This window comes from Lathamus discolor, chromosome 10, assembly GCF_037157495.1.
Source record: "Lathamus discolor isolate bLatDis1 chromosome 10, bLatDis1.hap1, whole genome shotgun sequence".
Lineage (NCBI taxonomy): Eukaryota > Metazoa > Chordata > Aves > Psittaciformes > Psittacidae > Lathamus > Lathamus discolor.
The window spans coordinates 18,500,054-18,527,870 of record NC_088893.1 but is presented as its reverse complement, the minus strand read 5'-3'; the positions used below and the strand labels follow the sequence as shown (position 1 = coordinate 18,527,870).

At 45.1% G+C, this 27,817-nt stretch overlaps 1 protein-coding gene and 1 long non-coding RNA gene across 4 annotated transcripts; both read left to right on the top strand.

Annotated features, from left to right (window-relative positions):
• Positions 1-362: 362 nt before the first annotated feature.
• On the top strand, positions 363-8,200 carry LOC136019794 (uncharacterized). The gene is made up of 3 exons (XR_010615064.1): positions 363-2,403; positions 4,668-4,941; positions 8,080-8,200. It is a non-coding gene; the product is annotated as an uncharacterized LOC136019794 (long non-coding RNA).
• A 2,164-nt stretch (positions 8,201-10,364) lies between these two features.
• On the top strand, positions 10,365-27,711 carry UBE2B (ubiquitin conjugating enzyme E2 B). Of its 3 annotated transcripts, none has more exons than XM_065690349.1 (6): positions 10,365-10,473; positions 22,620-22,700; positions 23,435-23,460; positions 24,454-24,543; positions 25,984-26,072; positions 26,871-27,711. In XM_065690349.1, exons 2-6 carry the CDS (start codon positions 22,675-22,677, stop codon positions 26,997-26,999), a joined length of 360 nt encoding a protein of 119 aa, XP_065546421.1. In that variant the 5' UTR covers positions 10,365-10,473; positions 22,620-22,674; the 3' UTR covers positions 27,000-27,711. The 3 variants fall into 3 exon arrangements, with proteins under 3 accessions (XP_065546421.1, XP_065546419.1, XP_065546420.1); XM_065690347.1 differs by lacking the exon at positions 10,365-10,473 and adding an exon at positions 19,420-19,572; XM_065690348.1 differs by lacking the exon at positions 10,365-10,473 and adding an exon at positions 20,051-20,182.
• The last annotated feature ends 106 nt before the right edge of the window (positions 27,712-27,817 follow it).

The following is a 27,817-nucleotide window of genomic DNA, read 5'->3' as shown; positions in this document are numbered from 1 at the left end:
ACAGCAACGTTTCCATTGCAGTGTAAGAGACAGCAGTCAGTGTTTAAACACCAGATTCATATTGCTACGTGAATGTAGTGTTGATTACACATTGGAGAGTAAAGAACACGTAAACTGGTTTTCTCATGCTTATCTATCTCCCTGAATGTTTTACAGGTTCTCAGTTACCTGTCAATGCGTGTCTGCAACGTCTGTTGCTGTGGTGGTTTAAGGGTAAAGGCAGATTTAAAATACATGATATTGTAATAATGAATTGCCACCTTTTGGTGAAGGGCTGGCTTCTTTGATGAGTAGATTTTTTTGGTGAGCAAAGAGTATAGGCCCTGATATTTCAGGGGAAAAGGGACTATTCCTGATCAGACGCGGTCAGAAGCATATGTGTAACATCTCACATATTGAGATACTGAGACAAAATATTGTACATTTTGTTTCTTAATAGTCCCATTAAGTCCGATAAATCCTGTGATCTGTGGTAGAACAACTGCAAAAGATGGGAGCTAGAAGCTATTTACATCAGATATCAGTGTTGTATCAGCATGAGCAAGTATTTCTGTATGTTTGACTCATAGCAGAGTCCAGATAGCGCGTGACAAAGCCACTGACATCAGTAACACCACTATCAGGGGAAGCCTCCTCACTTCAACAGTTCAATTAACTGGCTTCTGCAAAGGGTGGAATCTCGTTATTAATCATCTTCTATACCACAAAACATATACTTGAGATTTGCTAGTTCATAGTTTGCTCTGATGCTGTAGAGAAAGCAGAAGTGTGCAGTCTTGCTGAAAGAAATGGTTACAAACTGTGAAAATCACATTTTCAAGTCGCTATGGATACAGATATTTCCTAGTCCAGACACTTTAAAAAGCTAAGGAGAGGGGGCTCATTCACAAACAGTAGGTTTTTAAGATTTTGCAGCTATTTGTGTTCTACTTTCTCATCATGAGTACTAAACACTGCTTTCAGCTTGTGCACTGGCTCCAGCCACTGAAGTGGGTGCATCACTGAGCACCTGAGCTGTGTTCCTCCTCAGTCTGAAAGTGCTATGTTATCACCTCACAGTTTTAATCTTCAGAGCACTTGATAGATCCTCCCACTGCCAGGACAAATACTATCACTGTCATGGCCAAATGACCTAAATGTGAGGAAATAGATACTGAAATTAATCAACTTTACAAACATGACAGGAGCATTTAGAGACCCTAGTTCAACAGATACTTAAATAGATGTTTAAATTCCTTTCTTTTAAGCAAATAGTGTAAATACCTGTGAAATACCCTGCTAAGCTTGCACTTGGAGGCTTTAGGCTTGCTGATTGCGGGGTTGGTGCTCTGATCACCTCCTGTTACAAGTACTTTCTTTAGAAAAGCTCTCCTGTTGTTCGGTCCTTTCCATAAGCTGCATTTAAACACCCAAATTATTAATACATACAAGCAGTTGTCATGGAGACAGTATTATCCAAAGTGCGGTTTTCTTAATAAGCGGCACAAAGTTGGCACATCCCACATGCCTTGTACAGACAATTCCTACAGAATGTTTCCTGCGTTAGACATGGGATGGATCCATTTCTTTGCTTTTCATGCCAGCATGCTCTGGAGAAACCACTGTTTCTGGCTTTCAGATGGCTGGCTTTAGGAATCTGAAAAATGTAGGAGTTGTAAGAGGTGTTGGGTTTAGTTCAAGTCATAAGATCTTAGCAAGGGGCCATACAGCTCACTTCTGTGAGCCCTCAAACACAACGTGACAGCTGAATTAGGGCTGAAACCACTGTGGGATATATTTTCTCTCCTCATTTTGGTGCATAGACTTACAGCAAAATGCAGTAACTAATCCAAAAGGAGGCAGTTGGCTGATGTAGCTGGGGAGGCTGCAGGGTTGTAATGATGGTTGTTTTCCCTGGAACAAAACTGCAATCATATTAAATGCCTATAAATCCAAGAGGACCTGGTGCTGTACCTGCAGACTTAAGGGTATTAAACCTGAGCTCTCTGAGATGTTTTGCCTATGCTTGTCATAATATTTCTGCTTTTTAACTGTGCCCTTGCAAAGTAGCACACAGCACAGTTCATCTGATAAGTAGGACTCTTTCTACCTTTATTCTGTGCTTCCTTCTTTTGTCTTGTCCTGGAGATCCTGTTACACTTATGCCAGGCAGTACCTAACTAATGATGCAGCCATTCTGTAGCTTATTTATTTGAGTGAATGGATGAGATTCTCTTTCTATTATAGTTACTGCTTTCTGTTTTTTTTTTTTCCCCCAGATACTCTTCAGTTAATGCTACATCACAGTTACTGTCATAATGGCCTTCATCTGGACCAGGCAACTAGAGAATAAAGTTACAAAAAGACTGCAAAAACGTTTGCAGCAAGAAAACATGAGGTAGTCCTTCCTCCCTTTGCTGCCAGGTAAATGTATGTTTCCTTCATAGCACTGCCAGTATCATGTAGAGAAGGAAGCATGAACCCACTGCAGCTGTACCCATGACTTTTAGAAGCGTGTTAATATCGTACCCATGTTGGTTTGGAGATGTCAGATGTCTTGCATGACAAACAGATCCACAAAGCCTGCTAAAGATGGCTTGGCCAAACCACCATCCAGCTCAGCACCAGCTCTTGAGCTGGATTCCAATCAGTGCTGCGTCCTGGCTGCAGCTTAAATGCTTCCTCCAAATAGAGAGACCAGGGAGGGAAGTTTCCTTTTGAAATCTATTTGTGTATGTGCTAAAGGACAAAGGAGATCCATGATCTATTCACTGCACAGGCACACTTATTCTTAGATCATGATTTCGTTTCGCTGTGGTTAACAAGTGTATTATTAGTAATAGCTGGTTACAAATAATAACCTGGCCTTATTTTTAACCTAATACTGCATTGGATTTCATTGCAATAGGTGGATTCACTGCTGTGCTTTGCTCTTTGAATATTATCTTTCAGAATTTCAGTGCCTTCCATCTTCAGCATTAAAAATAGGTGGCAAGTTGAGTAATTATTATCGCTCCAAATCTCGTGTGCAGCCTTACATAACAGTGTTCTCACCAAAAGCCTGATTTTAAGGGTGGAGTGGAAGAGCATGCTGCAGCAACCTGAAATTATTTGCTTTACTGTAGCAGGGTTTTACAGAGCCCAGATAGAACTGTTTCTTCTGAGGAAACCCTGAGAGCCAGTCTAACATTAATGAAAATAATAATGTGTGGAATGCCTCAGCTTTGGCATTATGTTGTCAGCACACCTCAGTCCTGAGCAGAGGCCTTCTTGGCAATCCTCTGTTGCCCAAGAAGAAACTACCAGTCATGCCAACTCAGTGACAATCCAAATATTTGTGAGTTTAGTAGCAGTAAATATGTAAGCATACAAAGTGAAATAACAGTGGCAAATTACTTGGAAAGAGACTATCCCCAGCTGGATGGAGCTAGCCTTGATAAACCTGAACTTCCTCATTAGTAACACTGTGTTCATAGGCAAAGTGCTGTCTGTTTTTACTAGCTAAGACTATTTACCCTTCCAACCCTGTGTTGGGTTCGTTATGTCCATCATACTCATGTCACTTGGGAAGGATGAAAAATGGTTGGGAAAAGGTAGTGGTCAATCCTGAGAACATCAGGTACCTTCTTTTAGCTCTAACAAACTCTCAGCTCTCCTGGTGCTCGCAGTAACAACAAACCCTGATCTCTTCTATTTGCATAATACATTTTATTGTTTCATCTCCTACTTCATTGCATCATTCTTCCTTCATCGATGCATCAAAGCTGCATCATTCTTCCTGATTGCTATTCTTCTCTTCCATCCCTTTTCCTGTGCATAAGTTCCTTTCCTCCCCCCTTTCAGCCTCATTGAATCAGATTTAGCCAAATGATCCACAATTGCTCGTAAGCTCTGGCAATTGCATATAGAGGCTTTTCTCCCTGAAGTTGTGCATAAGATAAATAGCATGAAAATAAAATCCACATTGTTATAAATTTGACTAATAAAAATCTGACATTTGGCAGAAGTGTGAGAAATGGCCATGAATGGACCTGTTAATTTTGCTGCTAGATGGTGATGCCAGAACTCTTGGCATTCCACCTGGAGCTGGGATCTTACTGTCAGGGTCCAACTTCCTCTTTGATGTCTACAACATTACTGATGGCTGTTGAGTGTGTTCCCTGACATGGTAAAGCTCTCCTCATGTTAGCCCTAGAATGTGCACAGCCACTGCATCCTACAGATGCTGACCCTCAGCTGTTGGAGACCCAAGGCAACAAATCCTCCAAGTTTGCAGGCTTAAAGCTGGGCTCATGCTGTGAAAGCTGAACTCAAGCTGTGTTAGCTGAATCACTAACCGAATTTCACTCACAGGCAGTGACTGCATCTAAAAGTGTCAGTCTCTGTGTGTTCCAAGACAGGAGCTAGTTCTAACCTTGCTGCCGTGGTACAGAGATTTACTCTAGGAGTACGTATCTAGCACAAACATGGTGTTAATTTGTACACTTCACCAGTACTGGTTTTCCTCCTCAGATTACAAACTGAAAAGATCAATGAAATTATGACTGTTGTTTTTGTGAGATGAATGGGAACGCCATAATTAATGATACCAGGTGTATTAGCAGAGAGAAGAACTAGTTTCAGAAGACTGTCATTAACTTGAGCAATTGGAATTGTTCAATTCCATAATGGATGTGTATTTATTACAGCACTGCATGAGTGGAGAGGCAATGCAGGGTCCATTACAACAGTGGTGCACCTTATCTGCACAGAATGAGAGGCAGAAGTTGAAGTGCTGGCTTCACAAGGCAGCCTCTCCAGCATGGAACACTATAGGATGCTGCACAGCAAGTTTAATTCTGATTCATGTTTTACTATCAAAAATCACTTACAAAAGCCTGGCTTACCTCCCTCAAAGAGTGTTTATTTGGGAAGTGGCACCTTCCAGGCTCTGAAGCTCTGATACAAATTGGCCTCAACAGAGTAAGTATTAAACATCCCATTCTTGTGTTGTAGCTGTTCCCCGGTGAAGTCCCTCAATGTACGTTTTCATAAATTGCCCTCTCTGTCCTGACTGTAGTTATACTTCCCTTAAAAGGTATCTATTACAGCAGAAAATCACTGCTATTCGTTCTTGTAGTAGTCCAAAAAGCTTTACTGGTATAGCTACTGCTGCTCTATTTTTTTGACAGTGTCCAATTGGAGGCAAATGTACCAAAATATGTCAAGACTTACTCATGTAGAGATAATAGACCAAGTGAAAGAATTTCCACCATAAAGGTGTGTACATTACAATAGCCTTGAGATAGGGCTGACTTCTTCCAAAACGAGTTCTTCTGGTTTTATGTGACTATTTAATACACTTCTGTGTTCAAGAAAATAATTCTTGCTCTTACTCTGTACTAGGAAACCAGTATAGCAGGAGGCACCATGGGCTGGGGAGCAAATTGGGAGACAGGAGATGTCTCTTGTATCTGTTTAAAGATCTTCAGGGTCATTTCAACTCCCACTTCCCCTTCTGTGCAGTGTTACAGCTACTATTCATTTTACTAGTTCTATGAGCAGGTATTCTCTTAAGCTGAAAAATGCTTTCTTCAAAGTCTAAGGGATCTTTAACAGAAAAATCAGAACAATTAGGTAAAGAAACTTGTTATTATGCCTGTGAATTAAAGAGCTTCTGGGCAGTGTCACTGAATGCAAATACTTGCATTTTGTTCATCTGGTTTAAATGTAAATGCTTTCTACAGATCATTCAGGAAAAGATATATATATTTATTTAAGAGAGGCTGGCTACTGACAGAGGGTATCTATAATGTGTCTTTTCAGTTACTTCATTTCTGTACTCTCCTCTGCTCACAAAATAACCTGTTTGGTGATTGCAGGTAGAAAGGCAGTTTCACTTATCCTGAAGCTGTGTCTATGATGAAGTCAGGAGCACAGCACTGGACAATAAGATTCCTAGGTGAGATAGTGACAAATCATTTATCCTCTTGAAACTGCCCATACATATTTGTCAAGCAGGGGTGCTTCCAGCAGACTAGAGCTGCCTGTCAAGTGAAGCCATGTATGCTGGCAGCTGAGTACAATAGGTACCTGTGCATCCAGATCACTCCTGGTCCTCTTTTTTTATGATGGGATAGTGAGTTGTGCTTTTTTGTTTTTGTAATTAAAGGGTGAGCAGATGGTGAGAACTTGAAGAGCTGCATCCATTAAATTAATGTTGAGAATGTCTCCACATTATAATTTAATATAATGGGATTTTCCTTCAGTGAAGTAAAACTACAGTGTAGTACTTGGGAATGTTTACTATAGGAGAAGCTTCACTGGTAAAAGATTTCACTGACTCACGCTGTGATTCGCTGCCAAAAGGGTGTTTCTTCATGCCAGTATATTTCACATGCCACCCTAGAGTGAACCTTTTTTCAACTACACACCTGCAGATTTATGTAACACCAAAGGGGACAATGGAATCTGACTGCCTGTGTTATAAAAGAGTAGATAGTAACGAGCAGGATCTGGCTGGGCTGGTATTGAGAATGGTGTAACATGAGGGGTTGGGCTTGACATGATTTCAGAGGTGGATTTAAGGCAGACAATCCACATCAAACATCGGGACTGGTAAAAACTCAGTGTTTTGTAAGTTCCAGGAATTAAGATGCTCTCGTTGGATGACAATTCCATAAGTGGAGAGAATAAACTTTCTTATTTCTCTTAAGACAAGAGTTTTAATGACACAGGTTAAGACAGAAGAAGAAAACCCAACAGTAGTGGCATGACTTTTATAAGCAGCAGTGGACACTGATAGGTTTCCCTACATCTCAGAAAATATGTATATTTAACTGTAAATATTTGAGTGAAACTTGCCGAAGCCACATTTTGGGAATCCTGTGTTTTATTTCTGGAATGGTTTTGATTGGTGGAAAGTTACAGCAAATGCTTTGTGCTGGTGATTCTGTACCCCAGCAAACTCCAGCTGTAGATACATAATACTGGTCTCCCACGCAGCTCCACCATGGCTGCAATCATACATTGTCTCCTGCATACAAAGGCTATTCCTCTAATAATCAGACACTGGGATAGAAATGAAATCATTATGGAAAATAGTACTAGAAAGAACACAAAGGCTCACAATGGGCCCAAATGTCTCCGCTGCAAGCCTTCTTCCATCTAAATTACACCACAGATTAACCTGCCTCAATGGCTACAGAGTGAGAAAACTAAAGGGATGAGCACACACACCATAGAAAGTTTAAACTGCTCTTCCCTGCAGTGTAATCTGTGAAATCACTCTTACACTGTGTGGGAATAATTGGGAGGTCACAGAGGATTATGTGGGCATTTATGTTTCATTCTGGCTTAAGTGTGTTCAACTCCAATGATAGCAACCAAATTGTTTCCGTCTTCAGTAATGCTGCACTTGCTCCTAGGGCTGAATGCAGGAATAACAAGTTTATTAACTGCACATTTATCTTGCACTGAGATCTCAGGTTTTCAAATTTCAGCATTCAGCTACTGAAACATCATGTCAGAAGTGCTGAAGCTTCTGTGGAATTGAAGAATAGGATGTTAATAGTGTCAGAGTAGAACAAAGCAGAACGTTGCTCCAGTGGCAGCCAGGGAACCTGACAGGTAGTGCTTAAGTCTTCACCTACCACTGCATGAGATAAAACCTATCACTCCCTTGTCCCTGTTTCCCATTTTCTTCCCTCTGCTTCTTGTATCATCTGTTGCAAAAGGAATGGCTCCTGCACTGGCTGTTTCCCACTTTTCTATTTTAACTGTTAGCTTGTCCTTCCTTCCCTTCAAAAGGTGGGGACTTCTGGTTTGGAGAAACAGCCACACAGCTGAAGTAAAGCCCATGGTGCTACTGAGCAGTTTCTCCTTTGGCATCATACGCTCTTCAGACTGCAGCAGAGCCCATCCTAGGAGATAATTAGCAGCTGTATTCAAGTGATTCAGGGGAAGATTCGAGCTCTGCATTTTGAGAGGCTGTTTGTGTATCTGATGTAATTTTGTCTCATCAGAGTCTGCCTGAGCTTTCTGTGCAACAAAACAAAGGGGAGAATTAACCAATGAGTCCAAAATACTTACACTAGGAAAATAACTATTTTGTTTTAACAGCTGCTGAGACTTTTTCTCCACTGAGCCTAAAGAGCAGAGGTTTTAGAAGTCCACCTTTTACTGTCAGCAACACCCTACAGCCGCCAAGAAAGGAAACCCATTTGAATCACTTCAGAGTAATGCTTGAGGTAAGTAAAGTGCTTTTGTCTAACACAGTCTCTGAAAGTCAGTGTTTTCACTTAGAAAATGCACTTCTGCAGTTAAGCAACTGTTCCAGGTTTCTTAAACATTTATCCACATGTGCAACAAAGTACATCATTTTCATATTAATCCCTCTGCAGAAAATCATTAAAACCAGATAGAAACTGATGTCACAGAGCAGAACTTAGAGCTGTGGCATCTGGACATTTCTGCATTGGGAAGTTATTTCTTTTTTACTCATGGGAGCACCTTCTTTTTCCGGGGTTCTTCCAGCAGGGAGGTTCCTGCTTGTGTTGGGATTTTTCTCTTTCCATGGTGTAATATTTGCTAACTGCAGTGTGGCAGGAGGCATACAGCATATAGACATGTAATTCCTCATTTTCCAGGGGGAAAGCATGGAGCAGCAGAGATCAGTTGATTTTCTGACCACCCTTCTAAATCCTGATAATTGTTTGTATCTGAACACTCTCTTATGGCGAAAGCAGCATATTGTAATACCAACTCCAGAATAGCGTTTTCCATCAGTAGCTCTCAGTGGGCTTTGCAAAGTCACCGTCACCTCACAGATGAGGAGTCTGACGTGTTCAGCACTGAGATTATTTACCCCAGACCATCTTAGCCAGCAGCACAGCAAGGCAGGAACATGATCTAGAGAGCTCGAGGCTTGTGTCAAATCCAGTTGGCTAATTCCAATGGAAAATGTTTTATTATTTATTCCTGGAGGATTTGTTCTGCCTTTCACACCTTTTGGGGTGTTTTTTGAGCCTTATAGGTACTGTTTCTCCTTCTGGGATGTTCGAGGTATGCTCCTTCATCTCCTGAGCCAGGATGCAGTGAATGCAATCTGCATTTCTGAGCTCTAGCCCTGAGCCAATCTGAGCTTTTCCTGGATTTGGTGACTTTAAGTCCCCATTTCCCTACTTAACCTGAGCCCTCAAAATACATTTTTAGATAGGATTATATGGGGAAAAGCATTAGGAGAGGAAGGGATTTTAAAAATAGCCTAGCATCTAAATCTCAATGTAATCTCTTCCAATTGTCCCAGCATTTGAGCACGGGACAGGGGGCTGGTATCAGTAAAGAGGAGCCCTGTGTAGGATGCACACTTCACAAATAATAATGAATTGAAAAGTGTTTGTTACACCCAGGTGATGTCACTAAAGGTTTATCTATAGTAAATCTGCTTTCTTCAGAGGGCCAGTGGGGCTTTTTCACACCCACACGTGATAACCCATTAGGCAGCTGTGACAGTAGCTGTCAGTCAGGCTGCATTAATCCTGCCATAGCAGGGGCACAGCTCCCGCATTACCAGGCTGGCAGCAAGTCCCTAGCCAGAGCAAGAACAGGAAGGCTGCACTATCCTGAGGCTTCAGTTTAATAACCAATGCAAGACTAAATAGGAAGAAATTAAGTCATGCCCAAGCTGTCCAATTTGATGGTGTGACTTTGTTTGGTGTTATCCAAACCTCTGTTCATATTTTATGTATTTTAATTGCTGAATAAGTAGTTACCATGCTATAAAGCCACATAATAAATATTTTAAACTTCCACATAAGAATAGTGCTCTTTATTTTCTACCATTTATTTTGTTAACATTCCAGGCTTTTCATAGCTTTCTAGCCCTTTGATAGTCCCACTGTGTCACTTAGGGTGTCTGTATGTTTTTCCTAGCAATGTCAGTGACCACCTGGAAAATGCAACAGAGGAAAGCTCATGGAAAATCGTAAATCTAGGACAATAAATAGGAATAGTTATTGCAATAATAAGTGGAATTTGCTTCCTAATTCCCATGATAAAAAGGCTTCTAGACCACACCACTCATGAACTCCTCCAGTTTATTACCTTTGCTGCTCAGCAGGATTCTTCAGCTACTTTACAGATACCCTGCAGTACCAGATAGTGCAGTGATCAAGCAGAAATTGCTTCTCCCCCAAAATACAGGCTGGACAAGAGAGCCCCAGCAAGGCTTTCCCAGTAGCCCCAATAACACAGCTTTCATGTAACCCAAACTCCCACCAGTTCCAGTTAGATGTGTGGAGCAGCAGTTCAGGTCGCCTCCATTAGGTATTTTTCTAATTCTGTCTCTTTTACTGCCTTTGCAGGTGATTTATCATCAGTTCACCCCTGTGAACACCAGCAGTCAAGGTACTGCCTGGTCTCTTCAGTCACACTGTAGTAACTCACTACTAATGAGTGACTGGTCATCGTGCTGCAGAGCATCATCAGTCGGGCTGGTAACAGGAAACAGCAAAGGTAATCATCAAATACCTGTTAATTTCCTGTTAGGTTTTTAATTGGAATTTCTCTTCTCTAATAGATCGTCTTCCCAGAAAGGCACGTTTGCATCCTTTCCCTAATCATACATGATTGTGCAGATTCTTTGTATGTTACCTATGTATACTAATCCCAGTAGCATGGTATTAACCCACAATACAGTCAGTGAATTTACACAGGGATATTGGAGAAATGTAACTAAAACATGACTACAGTATCACAGCTATGCAATTACTACCCCTTTTTGATTCAGATACTGACCAGGCCAAAATCACTGTAGGGGGTTCAGTTTGTAAGGCTAAGCTTGTGGTTTCACATCTTGGATGAAGCAGCCACCCTTTTCCCTGTGCCCCCCTCACTCTTCCCTTCCCAAGCTACTGTCTCAGTGGTGCCACTGCATCTTAGTGAGGCTGTTGCGCAAGAAAATGATCCAAGTTCAAAATAACCATCTTTGGGTTATTTTAGTCTGAATCAAATCCTTGCCCAGGTTCACTGCACAACCCCATGTGCAATTACGCCAGCACAGCTCAGGGAAAGATGTGGGACTAGAAACAAACAACATGACTTTGGGCTGCACAGGGCAGAGCTGCTGCCAAAGGAAACATTAGTGGAGCTGTACTGAATATTTGTTTGGAAACAGTTTTAAAGTGAAGTTTCAGAACACTTGTGGATGAAACATGTTTAGTTGGTGGGATAAAAGGCTGCAGCCAAAGTTAAGTCTGGCTTCTAATTATACAGAGTAAACAGATACAAAATTAGGCTCTGTGAAGTCTAAATAGGTAATTTCACAGTTAATATTTAACTACTACATATTTAACAATAAAAAGCATTAAATGTTTTTAAATCCTCATGCCTGGCATGCTGCTCACCAAGCTACAGCCTACAATCGCTGTTCAGGAGTAAAGGGGTTTCCTGGGCAATGGTGACCATGAACTCCAGCATCTCCTCACCCAGCGTGAACACACACCAAAAATGGGTTTTTGCCTAAAATGTGCCTTCTCACTTTTTCACATTATTTCCATTGATGATGCTGGGGATGGGAACCTTGGGAAGCAGAGATTGTTGAGAACCATACCCTGTAGAAATGTGTTGTTTAATGTTCAGCACACGGGAATAATGCCTTTTGTTCAAACCGTACGTAATGTTTTTCATCTGGCAGCTGTTTTCCCTGTAAATGATAAAACATTAAATCCTGAACTAAAAATAATCCTGTTTGCTGTTCCAGTTCAGGAAATTTCTAGCAGCCAAGTTTTGCTGTTGTTTTTTACTGACTGTTATTCCCAGTATTCAACTCAGCAAGTGCTGACTCTACAATCAGAGCTGGTTTCATACAACCTTCATTTACTGTCTTTTGGTTTTGGAAACAATGACAAAACACCAGCTGGAACAGTCAGCCCAGGGTTTTCTTATCATGCCTGGAATAAGCCAACAGATGCGAGAGAAGATAATTCCATAGTAATGCACAGACCCCAAAAGATGTCCCATATTCCCTAGCTGGAAGATCCTTTAGCAAGCTCGTAAGTTTTTGATGCTGGTGTCTAAAACCAGCTGTAAAATACAAGCACCATTAGATGGGAAAAGTAGGAAACTATCAACATGAGAAGTCTCTGAGGATGCATTCTGCACCCTTTTTCCCTTATGTTGGAAATGCTTCTCCCTCAAAATCAACATTCACTTTTCCACTGCAGTGATGCTGATTAGATACAAGCCCATGAGCTCATCCAGCATGTGTGTTGTAAGAACAATTTTATGCTGCAATAAATACTTAATACTTTAAGTTCTCACTTTCCCAAATCCTGGACCATTCTCACAGGCATTAAACCAAGCATCTTTCAGTAATTCTACATCTTTGTTATTCCCACTGTGCTTGGAAGGAGAGTTTAATCTTGTTTCTTGTAAGAATTTGGATTTCAGCTCCGGTGAGAATCTGATAGCAAAAAGTTATATTAAAGAATATTTTCTCTTAAAATTATATGCCAGCATCTAAAGTAAATCTGTTCTTTAACAACTCAGAGAGCCAAGTACCTCCTTATTAGTTCCAAGGATAATGCCTGTTGTATACATTACAAATGGAGCTTGTCAGCAAAGATCACAAAGATAGTTTCAAGTTCTTTGCAGCAGAAAATACCAACACTACATCTGTATACAACACACCGTAGATACAGCACTCGTATTCCTGCTCTGGGATTTCCGAGGGTGAAGGCAAACCCGGAGCTTGTAGAATAATCCTTGTTGGGAGTGGATGCAGCACTGCGATCTGTCCGGAGCGATGGGAGAAATCCCCTGGTTTCAGAAGGCTCCACAGCCTCACCTGCTGGCTGCTGCGCTCCCCACAGCACCGAGGGCATGGAGAGAAAGCCCTTCAAAACAGTGCTTAATGCAGCATCGCACCGTGATGCCCGCTTTGTGTCATAAAGAAAGCTGGTAAACGTTTTTTAGAAGTATTATACAAAGTGCTGTATGGAGGTTCTCGTAGAAATGTGGCCAAGCTGAGTGTGCAGCAAGTTAAAACTAAACATTGCATTTCCTAAGCTGCCGTAACCCACTGACCTCTCTTTGTACGTTAGCTGATAACCTTTACCTGCTGTTTACGCTGGGGCGTTTGCTTTACTCAGCCTCTGTCTGAAGTTTTCTCTTCACTGTTCACTGGGTGATTTCTCCTTGCTCTGGAAAGGGCCACAATCCAGTGCTTTTCCATTATAATTTATGCCTCTTGAGGAGCAGGCTCAGCACAGTGAACACTTGGCCAGTCGCTCTGAATCCACTCTTGTGTAGGAGAACATACAATTAATGTTTTGTGAGAGCTCATACAGAGCTGTAGGGATATACAGGCTTTTGGGGACATATTCAGGCTCCTCTGAATATCTCAACTTTGTTGCACACACACAAATGGAGGACAGTTTACCATTGTGTGCATAGTTATAAAATTATATCTGTTCATATCATTGGGTTATTTGTAATTCCCATAATTAGGTTATTAGGTAGCTTTTTATCTAGTGGTATTTGGTGTCTGTTCTCACATGCTCTCACAGTTTTCTGTCATTGCACCTCCTTCAGTAACATCTGGGATGTCTGGACCTTGTTCTGTTGCTCTGTAACCTAGTTCATGAGTTTTGGCTCATCTTGCTGAATTGGTGCAGCGGGTGGCTCGAAGGTGAGTTGTTATTTTAGCTCCCAGTTCTAGGGTAGGTAAGGGCCCCAGAGTCTTATCTAAATTATACTGGAGAACATATTCCCTTTAGGAGCACTCCACTGGCTGAGGACTGTCCCAAAATACCCCTCTCATTTGTTAGGTGTTACGAACGGACTATCAAGGTAGCTGTGGCAGCTATATAGCAACTCAGACCTTTTTCACCTCCCTTGCTGCCCTCTTCTCTCTACAGACAACAATCCATCCCTATACCTTTATTTCCAGTTTGCATTTGTGTGAGCTGCCCTGCCCTTCTGTGGATGTCATTCACACACAGACAGAGCCTCAAGTGCTTACAGTCATGCAGTTTTTGAGCATGGAATAGGAAACACTGCCTGTCTGTGGAGTTTGTTAAAATAAAGGGCTCAGGTGTGAAAGGCAGGATCCCTGTCCCAATAAAACAGAGATATTCTTCCACAAGCAGGTTAGAAATGTGATTTTAGAGTTTAATTATTGCCTGGTTGGGGTGATGTGAAGTATTTCCTGAGGAGTTCTGCTTCTCTTCAATGGCTGTTCAATGAAAACCAGGAGCTTCTAACCTAAAAAAGTCAATCAGATGTCTGAAATAGATGGACTAATACCCCTTTAAATGCACAGGAAGACACTGTCTTCCTGTGTCATGTCCTTGTTCTGAAAGACCATCCTCTGTCCCTCCATTTCCACTTTGCTTCCAGCTACTGCAGCTGGGTGATAGTGGCCACTTCTGCAGTGGGTCCTTTATAATGTCCCTTTATGCTGGCTGTCTGTGATTCATCTTTAGGGAAACCTAAAAGAAACCCAAATAAACACACTCAGACAAAATCCTCCTGGAAGTTCTTAACATGTTTGTGACAGGATTTTGAAGGGTTACAAAGACTTCTGAGGAATGAGAGTAGCCAAATGGATAACTGCTTTCCCTTTCTTCTCTCATACATGTCAAAGCTCCATGTGGTTTCAAGTATTAAACTTAATTGTCATAATTTAGCACCTGAAAATGCATCTGTAAATGAGTCAACCCATTGTCAGCAAAACCATTGGCTCTGGAGAGTTAAATGCATTTCCCACTGCAAGGGTCAGAGATATGGAAGGATATAACAGAACCAGAGAGGGAAGGAGCAAACTCTCTCCAATGCTGTAATTCAGCTGCAGGAGGGAAGCTTGGCCCCTGGTCTTTCCTCTTCCCCGTCCCCCACAGCTGAATGACATCCTTCATTTCCCTGCAGCAACTGGGAATTCTCTATTGCCAGGGAAAGAATGAGTCAGAAAAGCTGCTGCTGGTGACAGCTTCGCTGGCCTTTGCTCAACAGAGGCTTCACCACTTGTGTTGGAGTGTTTGGGTTGTTAATAGTTGTTATAAGTGCCTGGTATCACCACTACCATCCTGGCTTTGTAAAAGAGCTTTTTGCTTGCCATTTATTTTAAGACTTACTGAACAAGCTCTCTTTGTGGAAGACATTTTAGGTATGCTGTTAAAAATGAAATAGAGCAAGCTAGTAAAAATGAAAATGCATCTCAATTAGATTATTCTTCCTCCATCTGTTCTCTCAGATCTTTTGATGACAGGAAATTGCCTATTGGATTTTTGATTTTGCTTAATGGAAATGGCAAAACCTAAATCCATTCCCATTCCTCCTGACATCAGGAGAAAGGAGGTTTGATGTCTGAACAGAATGCTTTTTTTCAAAGCCATTAGTGTCTGCTACTGCCTCTCAGTGAATGCAGTAATTGTAGCATCAGTGAATTTAAATTAACTGAAATACTTACAAAACTGCAGCCTGGCACTGACACTCCTGAACCTCCCTTCTGAAATCCCCACTTCTTTAATTAGCCATTTCTGATGTGCCTCATTCTTCATATGTGGAATTAAACCCACCGAACTCCTCACATGAGTTAGGGCAACAGATTGCAACTGAGTGGGATTTCTAAAGGTAATGAGCTGGGGAAACCTTTTCCTTGCATTTTTAGGATGCTGGACTTCAGGAATTCAAACTCTTCCATCCAGAAGAGTGCTGTTTTCAAAACTGAAATGAATCCAATCCACTTCTGGATTCCTCCCTGTGCTTCCTCTCAGAGGAGGATGGATAAAAGCAGGTCCTTCCCGCTGACTCATTCTGCTCTATAAACTGGGTTTGAGGTTTGAGAATAAAGGCATTAGCCTGGCTTGTTAAAAAGCTGTTTACCTGCGAGCTTATAGTTCAGCACTGCCAGAATAACTACTGCAGTGCACTGCTGTTGTGATCAGTAAGAATAATGGTAACATACCTCACAGCATGAATGAGAGCATACAGGCAGGAATTATCACTCCTCTCTGCAGTCCAAAACCTCCTCTGCAGAGTTCTCTAATGGTTGGTGGATATAAGAGAGTTTTATAAAATAGAGAATAAAATCTTTAGTGGGAATAGATTACATGCTTGGAAAAGCTTCCAAGTTGCTGTGTTGTCCGGTCCTTCTGCCATCTCATCTCTTTGAATCACTTTTGGCCTGTCCTGCTGCTGACAGGCAGGGTATGGTGCAGGAATCTGTCTCTCTTCCACTCCTCACCTGTATTAAGCAGTTGCTAATTGTATTGGGACATTGATGACTTTGGGAAATGAGGGCACTGTGTGCCTCACAGAGGCAAGTCTGGAGCTGCTGGAAGGTTTTTATCAGTCCGTGTTTCCATGCCTTGAGAACTTTGGAAGCAAACAGAACCTGCTTCTTATTAAACTGTTTCAGAGCGCGGTTTTGGTGGGGTTTATTTTTATTCCTTTCTTTGTTACAGACCATGCTCTTCCCTTAGAGTAATTTGTTAACACAAAGTGGAATTACTAAACTTTGTGATTTTGGTCTTGCTTAAACATTAGCTACCCCTGGTGAGGTTTATACAGATTATGTGGTGACACGATGGTACTGGGCTCCTGAACTGGAGTTAGAAGACCCCACACAGGGGAAATATATGTGGTTTTTTTGCTGTGTGGGGGGTGGCACCTGTAATTCAGCTGATACAGGAGAAGCAGTCTCCTGCATGTGAATCTCTGCACACAATGCAACCTTGGCAAAGGAAAATACTCCTATAAAAGCTAAATTAAAATGGTGACGTATAATGTGCCTAATACAAGGTCAAAGATACTGTTAGGCTCTGGTTCCAGATTCAGGGAAAGCAGAGCAAGGTTTATCTCTAAATACAGCACTGTTATCATAGAAACCGAACAGACAACTCATATTCATCTCTATGGCAGTCTGTTATTGGCAGGTAACCTGTGCCCATCTGCCCTGCAGGCATTTTCCATCCTGTTCCATCAAAACTGTCCAGTGGTGCTGGCACTGGGCCCCTGTGGTGGTTGGTGACAAGGGTTGGCTGAAGAACCCCTAAGGAGCAGGGCAAGAAAAGTTTGTGTTGGAAGGGACCTTAAAGCTCCTCCAGCTCCAACCCCTGCCCTGGGCAGGGACCCCTTCCACTGGAGCAGCTTGCTCCAAGCCCCTGTGTCCAACCTGGCCTTGAGCACTGCCAGGGATGGGGCAGCCACAGCTTCTCTGGGCACCCTGTGCCAGCGCCTCAGCACCCTCACAGGGAAGAGCTTCTGCCTAAGAGCTCAGCTCAGTCTCCCCTCGGGCAGGTTAAAGCCATTCCCCTTGGCTTTTCCTTACGGGCCCTTGTCCGAAGCCCCTCGCCAGGTTTCCTGGATCCCCGTTAGGCGTTGAAAGCTGCTCTAAGCTCTCCCCTTAAGGAGCCGTCCCTTCTCCAAGCCCACCTTCAACACCGTGTCATCTACAATGACAACAGCGAACACGGCCCCACCTTCCTGGAAGAAGGGTGTGACCGGCGCGGCCGGCCGCCGGGCCTCTGCGTTATCGCACCGGGCCACGGACGGTTCAGGGTGCGTTGGAAAACAGCCCCGCCTGAGGCGCGCCGGGCTCGGGGGCCTCCTCACCGGGGGCTGCGGAGGGGCAGCCCCCAAGATGCGGTGCTCCGTGCGGCCGGTGCTGCGCAGCGCTCCCGGCGCGGCTCCGGAGGACAAAACGGGCCGGGCACCGGGCGTCTCACTTCCGCCTGTGCCGCTAGGCCCTACTGCCATGGCAACGGGCGGGGCGGGGGCGCGGTGACGTCAGACGCACGCGTGGGCGGGTTTCCGGTTCGCCTCAAAAGGGCGCCCCCCGGTGGCGAGCGCGGGTCGTGGTTGTGCCGGTTCTCCTTATATCCAATCTAAACTTCCCCTGTTTCAGTTTGAACCCGTTACCCCTTGTCCTGTCACTGCAGTCCCTGATGAAGAGTCCCTCCCCAGCATCCCTATAGGCCCCCTTCAGGTACTGGAAGGCTGCTATGAGGTCTCCACGCAGCCTTCTCTTCTCCAGGCTGAACAGCCCCAACTTCCTCAGCCTGTCTTCATACAGGAGGTGCTCCAGCCCCTGATCATCCTCGTGGCCTCCTCTGGACTTGTTCCAGCAGTTCCATTCGTGACGGTTCCTGAAGCAGGGGGGTCATGGTCTCGAGGAGGTGGGTCTGGAGTCAGGGTACATGGAAGTTACACCCTGAGTATGCTGTGGGGGTTCAGAGGCTGCTTCCAGCTGTGGGGGTTAAATCAGCTCCTGAATTCTCTTACTGTGGCTCCACTTACGTGCGCCTATATAAAACCTAAGGATGCGGTCATTTATTTCCACACGACCTGGTGGGTTATCGTTGATCCCGAGTGCTTTGGGAAGAAGGATCCTCTCCTGAGGAGCAGCATAGCAGAGTTTACCCCTCCCACTCCCCTCCTGTACTCCTCGGTGGCTGCTGCAATGAATGACGACAAACCCCATTTCTAACAGATGACTTGGCCTATTCATTTTCCCTGATTTTGGAATCTTGGCTCTCCCTTCCAAGGTGTTCACATCCCCGCTCAGTTTCGTGTCATCTGCGACCTTAACAGGGTGCACTTGATCCCATCATCCAGATCGCTCGAACGGTGTTGGGCCCAGTGTTGATCCATGGGGACTGCACCTGTGATGGGAGCATCGGTGGGATGTAAATGAAAACGTGTGTGTGATGGGAGGAGGAAGATCCAGAAGAGAGGATGGTTTGGTGGCAGCTATTTCTCACTAGCATGGGGAATGGTGTTTCAGTGTGAGGGAATGAGAGTTTCTAATTGCCCAGCCTCTTGCAATAGCTTGGACCCTGCAGGATCAGGCTTCATTATGTGTTCCTGCCCTCCTATCTCACTTTTAGCGTCTGAATATTGTCACTGAGGTGGGACGCAGGGTTAAGAGCGTTGAGAGCCCGAGTCCGCGCAGCAGATCCCGACCTGTTTGAGGCACCAATTCCAAGCAGTGCTGTCTGGCTCAGGGGCTATCCCAGTAACCCTGCTGCAGTGAGACAAGCTTTGTGCTGTATTAAACCCCAGCGCACGGATTGCCGGCGGCAAGAGGATGAAGACGACGTTTATTTCTGTCCATTCGTTATGAGTCTCGTGGTGGTTTGACCTCCTTCAAATCGTCTCGGAGAGAAGCAAGGAGACACGTGGAATCGCGGCCAAAGCTCCACCGAAGAATCAGGCCATGACTTCAGAGAGACCTGCCCCGTCTGCGGCGGTAATGGGGCTAAAACCAGCGAAAATGGTGCATCGCTTCCCGCAGCCGCGCTGCGCCCGGCAGCCTCCCATAGGGACGCAGCCCCGGCGCCGAGCGCGGCCGCTCCGCCTCTGTGCGCGCAGGTAGCACCACCCCCGGCGCCGCGGTGGGCCGGCCCGGCCCGGCTCCGGTTCCACTTCCCCCCCCGCCGCCGCCGCGACATGGGCCGGCCCAGCGGCGCGGCCCGCCCCCCGCGGAGGGAGCCGCCATTGCGGGTTGTTTGTGCGGCCGGCGGAGGGAGGCGGCGCCGCGGCCGCGGACTCGCTCCCCGCGGCCATCATGTCTACCCCGGCGCGGCGCAGGCTGATGCGCGACTTCAAGAGGTGAGCGGGGCCCCGGCACCGCCGGTCGCGACTTGGCCAGGGCCGTGCTGGCACTGGGGGCAGCGCCGCCCGGCTGCGGGGCCGTGTCCCGGCCCGCACCGCTGGGGCTTCCCCGGTCGTCCCTGCGGGCAGGGGCACAGCGAGGAGCCGCAGCGGCGTGTCCCGGGCCGCCCGTCCGGCCGCGCTGCTTCGTGCTGAGACCGGGGGCTGGCACCGAGCCCCCGTCCTCCCCGGGTCCGCCCTCCGAGCCCGTGCCCCGCGGGGAAGCGACCCCCGGGGGCGGGCAGGGGGTTCCGCCCGGGCAGGGCCGGCTTTGTTCGCGCTGGGCGCCGACGGCTGGGGGCGTCTGAGGATAAAAGTTGGACGGCGCCTTCAGAGCAAGGGCAGGCCCCGGGTCGCGGCCCTCTCGGGGTACCCCCATAGGGCCCGGGGGTGCGGAGCCGGGCGCCGAGCTCCTTGCACCCGCCTCCGCGCACAGGGGTCCCGGTGCCGGGCCCGGGTTTCTGCGGAGCCCCGGCAGGGCTGAGGTGCATTGGAGGCCTGTTGGGTTCAAGGCTCCTGGAAAACAGGCGCTCGGGACGGGCAGCTGGAAAGGAAGCAGGAAGAAGTGGTAAACACATCGTTTGGTGCCGAGCAAAACGCCCTTTAATGTGTTGGTGTGCATGCTGTATCGTCTGAAGGTTTAAGTCGGGAGGAATCTGGTATAACATATACAGGCTGCTAAAGAAGCAGTTATTACTTGTGCTCTTTTAAGTGTTAATGACCGAACCGCAGGCTCTGGGCTAATTAATTTCCAGCCTGACATGTAAACACATGTAGAGCGTGTGGGAAAAGGCTGGGGGGGTTCTCCTGTAGCTGTACAGTATGGTGTACCGCACTGGGGCCGCTCGGTTGTTGTTGGAGGTGAGTCAGCTTTGATATCACATCTTTTTTTAGCATAGCTCTGTTCTACCAGCACCTGAAAATGCATCGGTAAACAGTTGACATGTGTTGTAGGTGCTTCAGGTGATTGCATGCAGAGCCCCAGCGATGGAGCTTTGAGTTGTGGACCTACAAGAAGTTGGATGCTTTGGGGATGTGGGGCCTTCACCTTGGGTCTGCGTGTTGGTGTTTGCTGAGCGGGTGTTGCTTGACTCCTGCTCAGCCCAAACCAGGATGTTCATCTGGTTTATTGTGTCCTGTTACCCCGATGACGTGAACAGGGATTTTGTGCCAGGGCGAGGGACTAAGTCGCTTCCCAAGATTGCAATCAGATGTGGGGGGATGAGTTTATGATTTTGGCAGGATTGGTTTAATCTTGCAATTGAGGGTGTGGAGGAGACTTTGCAGCTGGGGAGAACCCAGCCCAGTAACCAGAGTAAATCGAATTGATTTAGCAAATATCTGACAGCTTCGATCCTCCAAAAGCTCATGCAACTTCTTCGTGTCAGGTTGTTCAGCCTAATACTTGTACCTCATGCTGAAAAGCAAACCGTGTGAAGTCTGCTTCACTTCGTTAGATGTAAACTCCTTTTGCGTGCTGTGCTTGTCAGGAGCAATGGGAAGAGTTCAACAGATTTTGTATCCCCTCTAAGTTATTTGACTAAACCAACAGCAAAACTCATTACCTTTTCTACCATCATTGTTGTTACTGTTAAAAAGGGGCCACGAATACTGCATCTTCCCTGAGCTGTTAGAGGTTTCTGAGCACTTTTTGGCTCTAACTTCCAATTTCCAGCCCTGGCCGCAGCCTTTCTGCAGTTAGCCCCTCTGACAGCAGGGTGCACATGAGCTTTTCAGTCGGTCTGAAACCCAAAGCCATCCCTCAGATGTGTTTGTCAGGCTGGAAGCTTAGGCATTGCTGTTGGCAGGCAGCCTGGCTGTCAGGCAGGAAGAAGTCCCGTTCCTGCTCTCCCGGACCAAAATAGAAGGGGATTTATGCTGTTGGGACTGAGCTGTCCGAACTGTGTGTGCTCGGGGAGCCAGGATGTAAACACAGTGCTTAGATGGCATGTGAGCCTTGCTTCTGGATGTCACCACAGGGCAATGCCATTGCTTAGCGTCCACATCACATCCAGTTTTATCACAGTGCAAGTGCAGGACACCAGCATCAGCCCTGGATAAACCTGCACTTACACACTGATGTTTAGTTAAGAGTTTGTCCCTTGGCCTGCGGGGCTCTTGGTGGTGCTGGTTCATAAGTGTACTACAGCCAAACCTCGTGTTAATGCTCCACAGTGGCTGTTGGAGCAGGGGCAGCCACTGTGTTTTCTGTGTTCTCATCTGACTCAAGAGGAGCTGTCACTGAAGTCAAATTGCTCCATGGTTGGGGCTTGCTGGTTTACACCATTCAGGGTCCTTGGTGTGCAGAAGGATCTGGATCCCATGCCTGTTGTGATACGTATTTCGGTGTGGCCTGAGTTGATGTGGCTTGCAGTAAATAATGTGCTTCTCCCTAGTCCACGGATTAAGGAGCTAAGAAGAATTTTGAAAGCTTCCATGGTTACTCTAGAGATAAACACATCATTGAGCTGGTGAGAGGGAGCTGTGCACAAGTTTCCCCTTTGCTCCTTTTAGAAGCAATCAGCTTGCTGGTCCAAACAGCCTTGCACCGAATTTAGCCACATCGCGCGCACACGGATCTGGGAGCAGGAAAAGCTCCGTTGACAGTCCCTTGCACTTAGTCCCACTGAGGGTGTGTAGAAGTGTCACCGGCTGCTTCTCAGCTCCCATCTGTGGCCGCAGTTGGTTCTCTTCCTCACTGTGGCAGCCAGCAGTGGTTGCTTTTCCATGGTTCATGATGTACTGTAAATTCCAGCTCTGCGTGATGCTTTAATATTACTTTGCTCCCTGCACACTTAACCTGTTGGGCTGTTGTAACATATTGGTCTGTGTGCGTTGTAGGCTTGTTTTTTGGAGTACTCATCATCTGCCTGTAATGCTTTGTGTATTTTCTGATTTGGAATGAGAAAATATGTATTAAATCTGCATATTACTGTTCAGTTGTACTCGCAGGCGGAAGTATTTCATTTATATAGAGCTTGTCATTCTGTATTTGTCATTCTTAGGTTGCAAGAAGACCCTCCTGTGGGTGTCAGTGGTGCACCGTCTGAGAATAACATAATGCAATGGAACGCAGTTATATTTGGGTAAGAGCTTTTGATCACTCTAAAATTCTATCTCGAAGGGCTGAAAGTACCAAACCCTGGGGGTTGTTTTTACAGTTCTCCTCCTCTTTTATGTACATAAAGCCAGCAAACTTAATAAAATGACCCAGTGTGCTGTTGTGGTAAGAATCTGGCTTTGGGGGTAACACAGGAAGTGTAAGACAGACAAATGTAGAATGTTTTCACCTTGTTTTGTTGACTACAACTTGCACACGGGTTAATAAATAGGTTAAGCTGTGTAGGAGGTGGGTTATGACAAAGCAGGATTCCTTTCTAAAGTACATAAGAGCCGCCTGTTCTCAGCCATTAAATCCAGATGTGTTAGCAGGGATTGGATTGATTCCCAGGAGAAGGGGGCACAGGTTCTGTCTGGAAAGTTACACTGCATCCTGCAAAATCGGAATGCCCTTAGTATCCTTTCATGAAACCGAATGTTTTCTAGTGATTTCCTCATTAATTCCATCTAATGATGTAATGACATATGTATTGCTTGGGATGAAGATGAGGTAGATATCCCAACTCGCAGATTGATTATGGGAAAGTGTCTTAGACACCACACAGTGCTCAGAGGTTGCCTCTGGATAACTCTCTAGGTGTTTAAATCACTGCCTCTACCTATATCTTGGGGAGGATGAGGAAGATGAACGTTTACTATTGTTCTTTAGAAGCTGGTAATGATCGTTTTGTAACTGGAGTTCATGTTTTAAACTTTTCAGGCCAGAAGGGACACCTTTTGAAGATGGTAAGCTGCTGACTTCTATATCCCTGTCATTCTTATAAATATGGCCAGTATTAACAAGTAAGAGATGTTATCTGTATATGGAACAAACTAAGCAAGTGAAGGAGTAAGGCCTCACGGGTTATACAAACATGTATTTTGATGTAAGCGGTGTCTTGTTGCTGTTTAGTTAGCTGCAAAGCAACGCTTGTATTGAGACCTATTTGTACATATACAGCAGAGCTTTTAGTGGGGGAAGCTGCTCTGCTGCTGCCAGATGTGTTTTCCATAGCCAAGCTCAACAAGACAATGTGCTTCTCTGGCTTCATCTTGGTGGCACATTTGATTCATCTCTGTTCTCCTAATGAAGAACAGGTGAAGAATCTTGAGTTGTTCTGAATGTAGAGCTCGGTGAGGGGGAGGCAGTACTCAACTGGTACATAAACATGAAAGTTGGTGTGTAATGAACCTCCCTTAGGCACATGAGGAATAATGAGTTTAATAATTATAGTATTATTGCAGTAATTGGCAGCAGATGGGTTTGTCTCTGTGTTGGGTTGGAGGAGTTACAGTAAATTATTCACTGATCCATAATAAAGGTTTTCAGTGAATCAGTCGTGAGCTCCAAAGGCTGAGATTGCCGCTGATGAAATTCCAGGGTTTCTTTGCTGGCACCACGGTGCCTTCTTAATGAAACACCTTAAAGTCACCAAAATCCATGGAAGCGGCATGTTGGGTCACAGAAGAAGGGGAGGGATAATTGCCATTGGATGTAGCTGCCTTTGCCATGTGTGCAGTGAGTCCCCCAGCTGCTGCTGGGTTTCTGACTGTCACTAAGTAGTAATTCCATAGTTCTATCATCCCTTGAAACACATGAAAAGAAACCAGATTCTGTTGTTTGTTTCTATAATGGTGAGGAGAAATACTGATCACGGAGCACAGAACTTACGTTGTGTATGTTCCTGGAAGTGTTCTTTTGTTGCTAGTTACCTGATTGTATTTCTGTTTGTATTTCAGGTACTTTTAAACTAGTAATAGAATTCTCAGAAGAATATCCCAACAAGCCTCCAACTGTTAGGTTTTTATCAAAAATGTTCCATCCAAATGGTGAGTAAATGCCTTTCATTTAGCCCTAAGACTCATTAAATACTGTGGTGTGGTCGTGTAGTCCATGGAGCTCCTGAATGCTTTAACAGCTCTCTGTTTCTCTTCACTGCCACCTCCTGAGTGGATGGCTAGGACAGGATGAAGAATTAAGAGTTATGATGCTGTTAAGCAGCAGCTATCTGTCTCTTTCTAATCAATATTTAGCCACGGTAGCTAAAGCCTGTGAGCATTTGGTTGGCTTAAAGAGGCAATTCTGGCTGCAGATTCCTGCCCCCTTCCGTTAAACAGCCATCAGGTATATGCAGCCACATCATGAATCGGGGGAGGGAACTGATGTGGCCAGATGTCACTTATTTCTGTCAGGTGAGATTTCAACCAAGTCCATGCCTTCACTTGCTTCACTGTGCCAGCCAGTACTAGCATAGGGGAGAATGTGCAGCCATGGAAGCCCCATCCAGCCTGGCCTTGAACACTGCCAGGGATGGGGCAGCCACAGCTTCTCTGGGCACCCTGTGCCAGCGCCTCAGCACCCTCACAGGGAAGAGCTTCTGCCTAAGAGCTCATCTCAGTCTCCCCTCGGGCAGGTTCAAGCCATTCCCCTTGGCCTGGCCCTACAGCCCTTGTCCCAAGCCCCTCTCCAGGTTTCCTGCAGCCCCTTTAGGCACTGGAGCTGCTCTCAGGTCTCCCCTTCAGGAGCCTTCTCTTCTCCAGGCTGCCCCAGCCCAGCTCTCTCAGCCTGGCTCCAGAGCAGAGCTGCTCCAGCCCTCGCAGCATCTCCATGGCCTCCTCTGGACTCACTCCAGCAGCTCCACGTCCCTCTTGTGCTGCTGCCCCAGAACTGGATCAGGACTGCAGGGGGGTCTCCCCAGAGCACAGCAGACGGGGAGAATCCCCTCCCTCAGCTGCTGCTTGCACTCCGGTTGTGCAGCCCAGGATACAGTTGCCTTTCCCAGCTGGAAGCGCACTTTGCCGGGCGTATTGAGCTTAATGACCAGCACAGAAGTAGATTTTCAGGCACACTCCTGTATTGTCTGCCTTGGAGTGTCTCTTAGAGTACGTGATAAGAGGGTGAGAACTGCCGCTGTTCAGTGCATGATGGCTGCAAGTAGGCACATTGCTGCTCTCTGGAAGGCCTCTTCTCTGCAGCACAGACCAGTTACACAAGAGGAGCATGAAACCAAGTCTACCATTTCCCTTGCTAATGCCAGAATCTTTAGACCTTCCTTCCTTTCCTCAGAAGTGTTCTTCCAGTAATACATCTCCTTCAACACACAGGGTGTCACACTACAGAAGGTTGTGAGACAATTGCTGTCCTCTTCCCTAAAGCATCAGTTTAAGCACAGTCTGAATTGGAACAGTAACTCTGCCTTGAACAGTGTAATGAACAACCTGTAACATAACTCTGACTGTTTCTAAATGACATCTCTGTTGTGCTTACAGTGTATGCAGATGGTAGCATATGTTTAGATATTCTTCAGAATCGCTGGAGTCCAACATACGATGTTTCATCTATTTTAACTTCAATTCAGGTAACTTTGCATCTGTTTGAGCAAATAATTCCGTTGTTAGCATCTCTTCCAGAATGCACAGCTCAGTGGTGGGGCTAGCCAGGAATCTGCCTCAAGGGGGACTTCAGATACTTTGAACTAAGCAGTGGCTTTTTAGATCAGGTTAGGTTTTTAGACCTAACCTTTTAGGAAGGTTAAGGTGCCAACCTATGTAATTATTAATTTTGAGCTACAGATTTGCCAGAATAAGGTTTTTGCAGGAAAAAGCGATTTTGGATTTCTTTTGACAGTTTTTAGTCAAAACAGGACATCACATGTGCAGATTTGCTTAGTGTTTGAAACACGGAGCTTTATCTTGGAGCCCTGTCCCATAAAGTCCTCAAGGAGGCAGTGCTGAAACCTGATTTACTTGGAATGGCCTGGCACAGCAGAAACGTGCATTTCCTTATCTCCTACGTGTTTGGTTTTGTTTTTCTACAGTGAGGTTTTGTAGGGAGGCATCTTAAGCCCCTATTTAGTCCTGAATGACAATAGCAGTATAATTACCAAATAACCAGTTAGCATCCTACTGCTCTCTGGCACAAATGGCCACGTATCTGTTAGGTTTGTGGACCTGGCAGTGTTAATCCTTATGCAGTGTTTCATTTGAGGTTCAGTAACATAATTACAGGTGCCTAACCATGAGTTCACCTTGGGTGTTTTTTCACTTGGGCTCTTCTGAGCCGTGTCTGCCCCCTGAAACACATTGGATTTGAGAGCTGTGAATCTTTATTTGAAATGTCTCATTTTGTCTCATGTTTTGTTTTCCCCTTTTTACAGTCTCTGCTTGATGAACCTAACCCCAACAGCCCAGCAAACAGCCAGGCAGCACAACTCTACCAGGAGAACAAACGTGAATATGAGAAAAGAGTTTCAGCTATCGTGGAACAAAGTTGGAATGATTCGTAACGGCCGCTTTGTTCCTCTCCCTCCTCGTAATCATGTACCATTTAAGTCTCAATAGAAAGGCCGCCACAGATCTCAAGTGCCACAGTTCTAAGAATTCGCATCAAAACTCATTTTGCAACCAAAATCTAAGCCCTCCAGTTTAGGAAACTTTCAAGCTTGTGTATCTTGATTAACGTCCTTTTTATTGCATGGTCTGAACTAAGTTATTGCTGCATAAATTTGTAATATATCCTGTTTGTATTTTTTTTCCAAGTGTATACTGTTGGTGTGGAGTTTTCATGACAGAATATACACATTTTGTAAATCTGTACTTTTTCAAATATTGAATGCCTTATTTTTGCATTCTTTAGATTTTTAAATTGGAGAAAAGCACTTAACAAAGTTTTTATATATAACTATTTCATGTACAACTGTTAAATACATAACCTTAGTGCAAGACCTTCTGCTCTCGCTCTCTATCTCTTCTGAAGGGCTCCTTTTCAGTCCACTCCGTGCCTGATACCACTTTACAGAAGGTTAATCCATGATATAACTGTCTCCACTGGATGTCTCTGCCTCTGCACCAGAGCTTAACTTGATTCTGTGCATCCTCAGTTGTATGAGGAAGAGAAATTGGTAGCTGCCAGCTTATAGATAAGGAAATAGATGTAACTGTTCTGCTCAAAGTCGCACATTAAATCAGTGCCAGAGGGACCTTGATGGCCAGGTTTGATGCTAATGTGTTCTAATAGCTTTTATTTTGCAGGGAGATTGTATTTTACTAACTTGTAAAACGTTGTCATCTAAATCTGTCCTGTATTCACATCCTGATACTGTAA

What these genes read in the sequence shown, in the direction of transcription:
- UBE2B (XM_065690347.1), top strand. Translation starts at nt 19,529, where the DNA reads ATGTCTACCCCGGCGCGGCGCAGGCTGATGCGCGACTTCAAGAG. An exon ending in AAAAATGTTCCATCCAAATG is followed by an intron (nt 24,544 to 25,983) that starts GTGAGTAAATGC and finishes TTGTGCTTACAG; the next exon opens with TGTATGCAGATGGTAGCATA. An exon ending in CTATTTTAACTTCAATTCAG is followed by an intron (nt 26,073 to 26,870) that starts GTAACTTTGCAT and finishes CCCTTTTTACAG; the next exon opens with TCTCTGCTTGATGAACCTAA.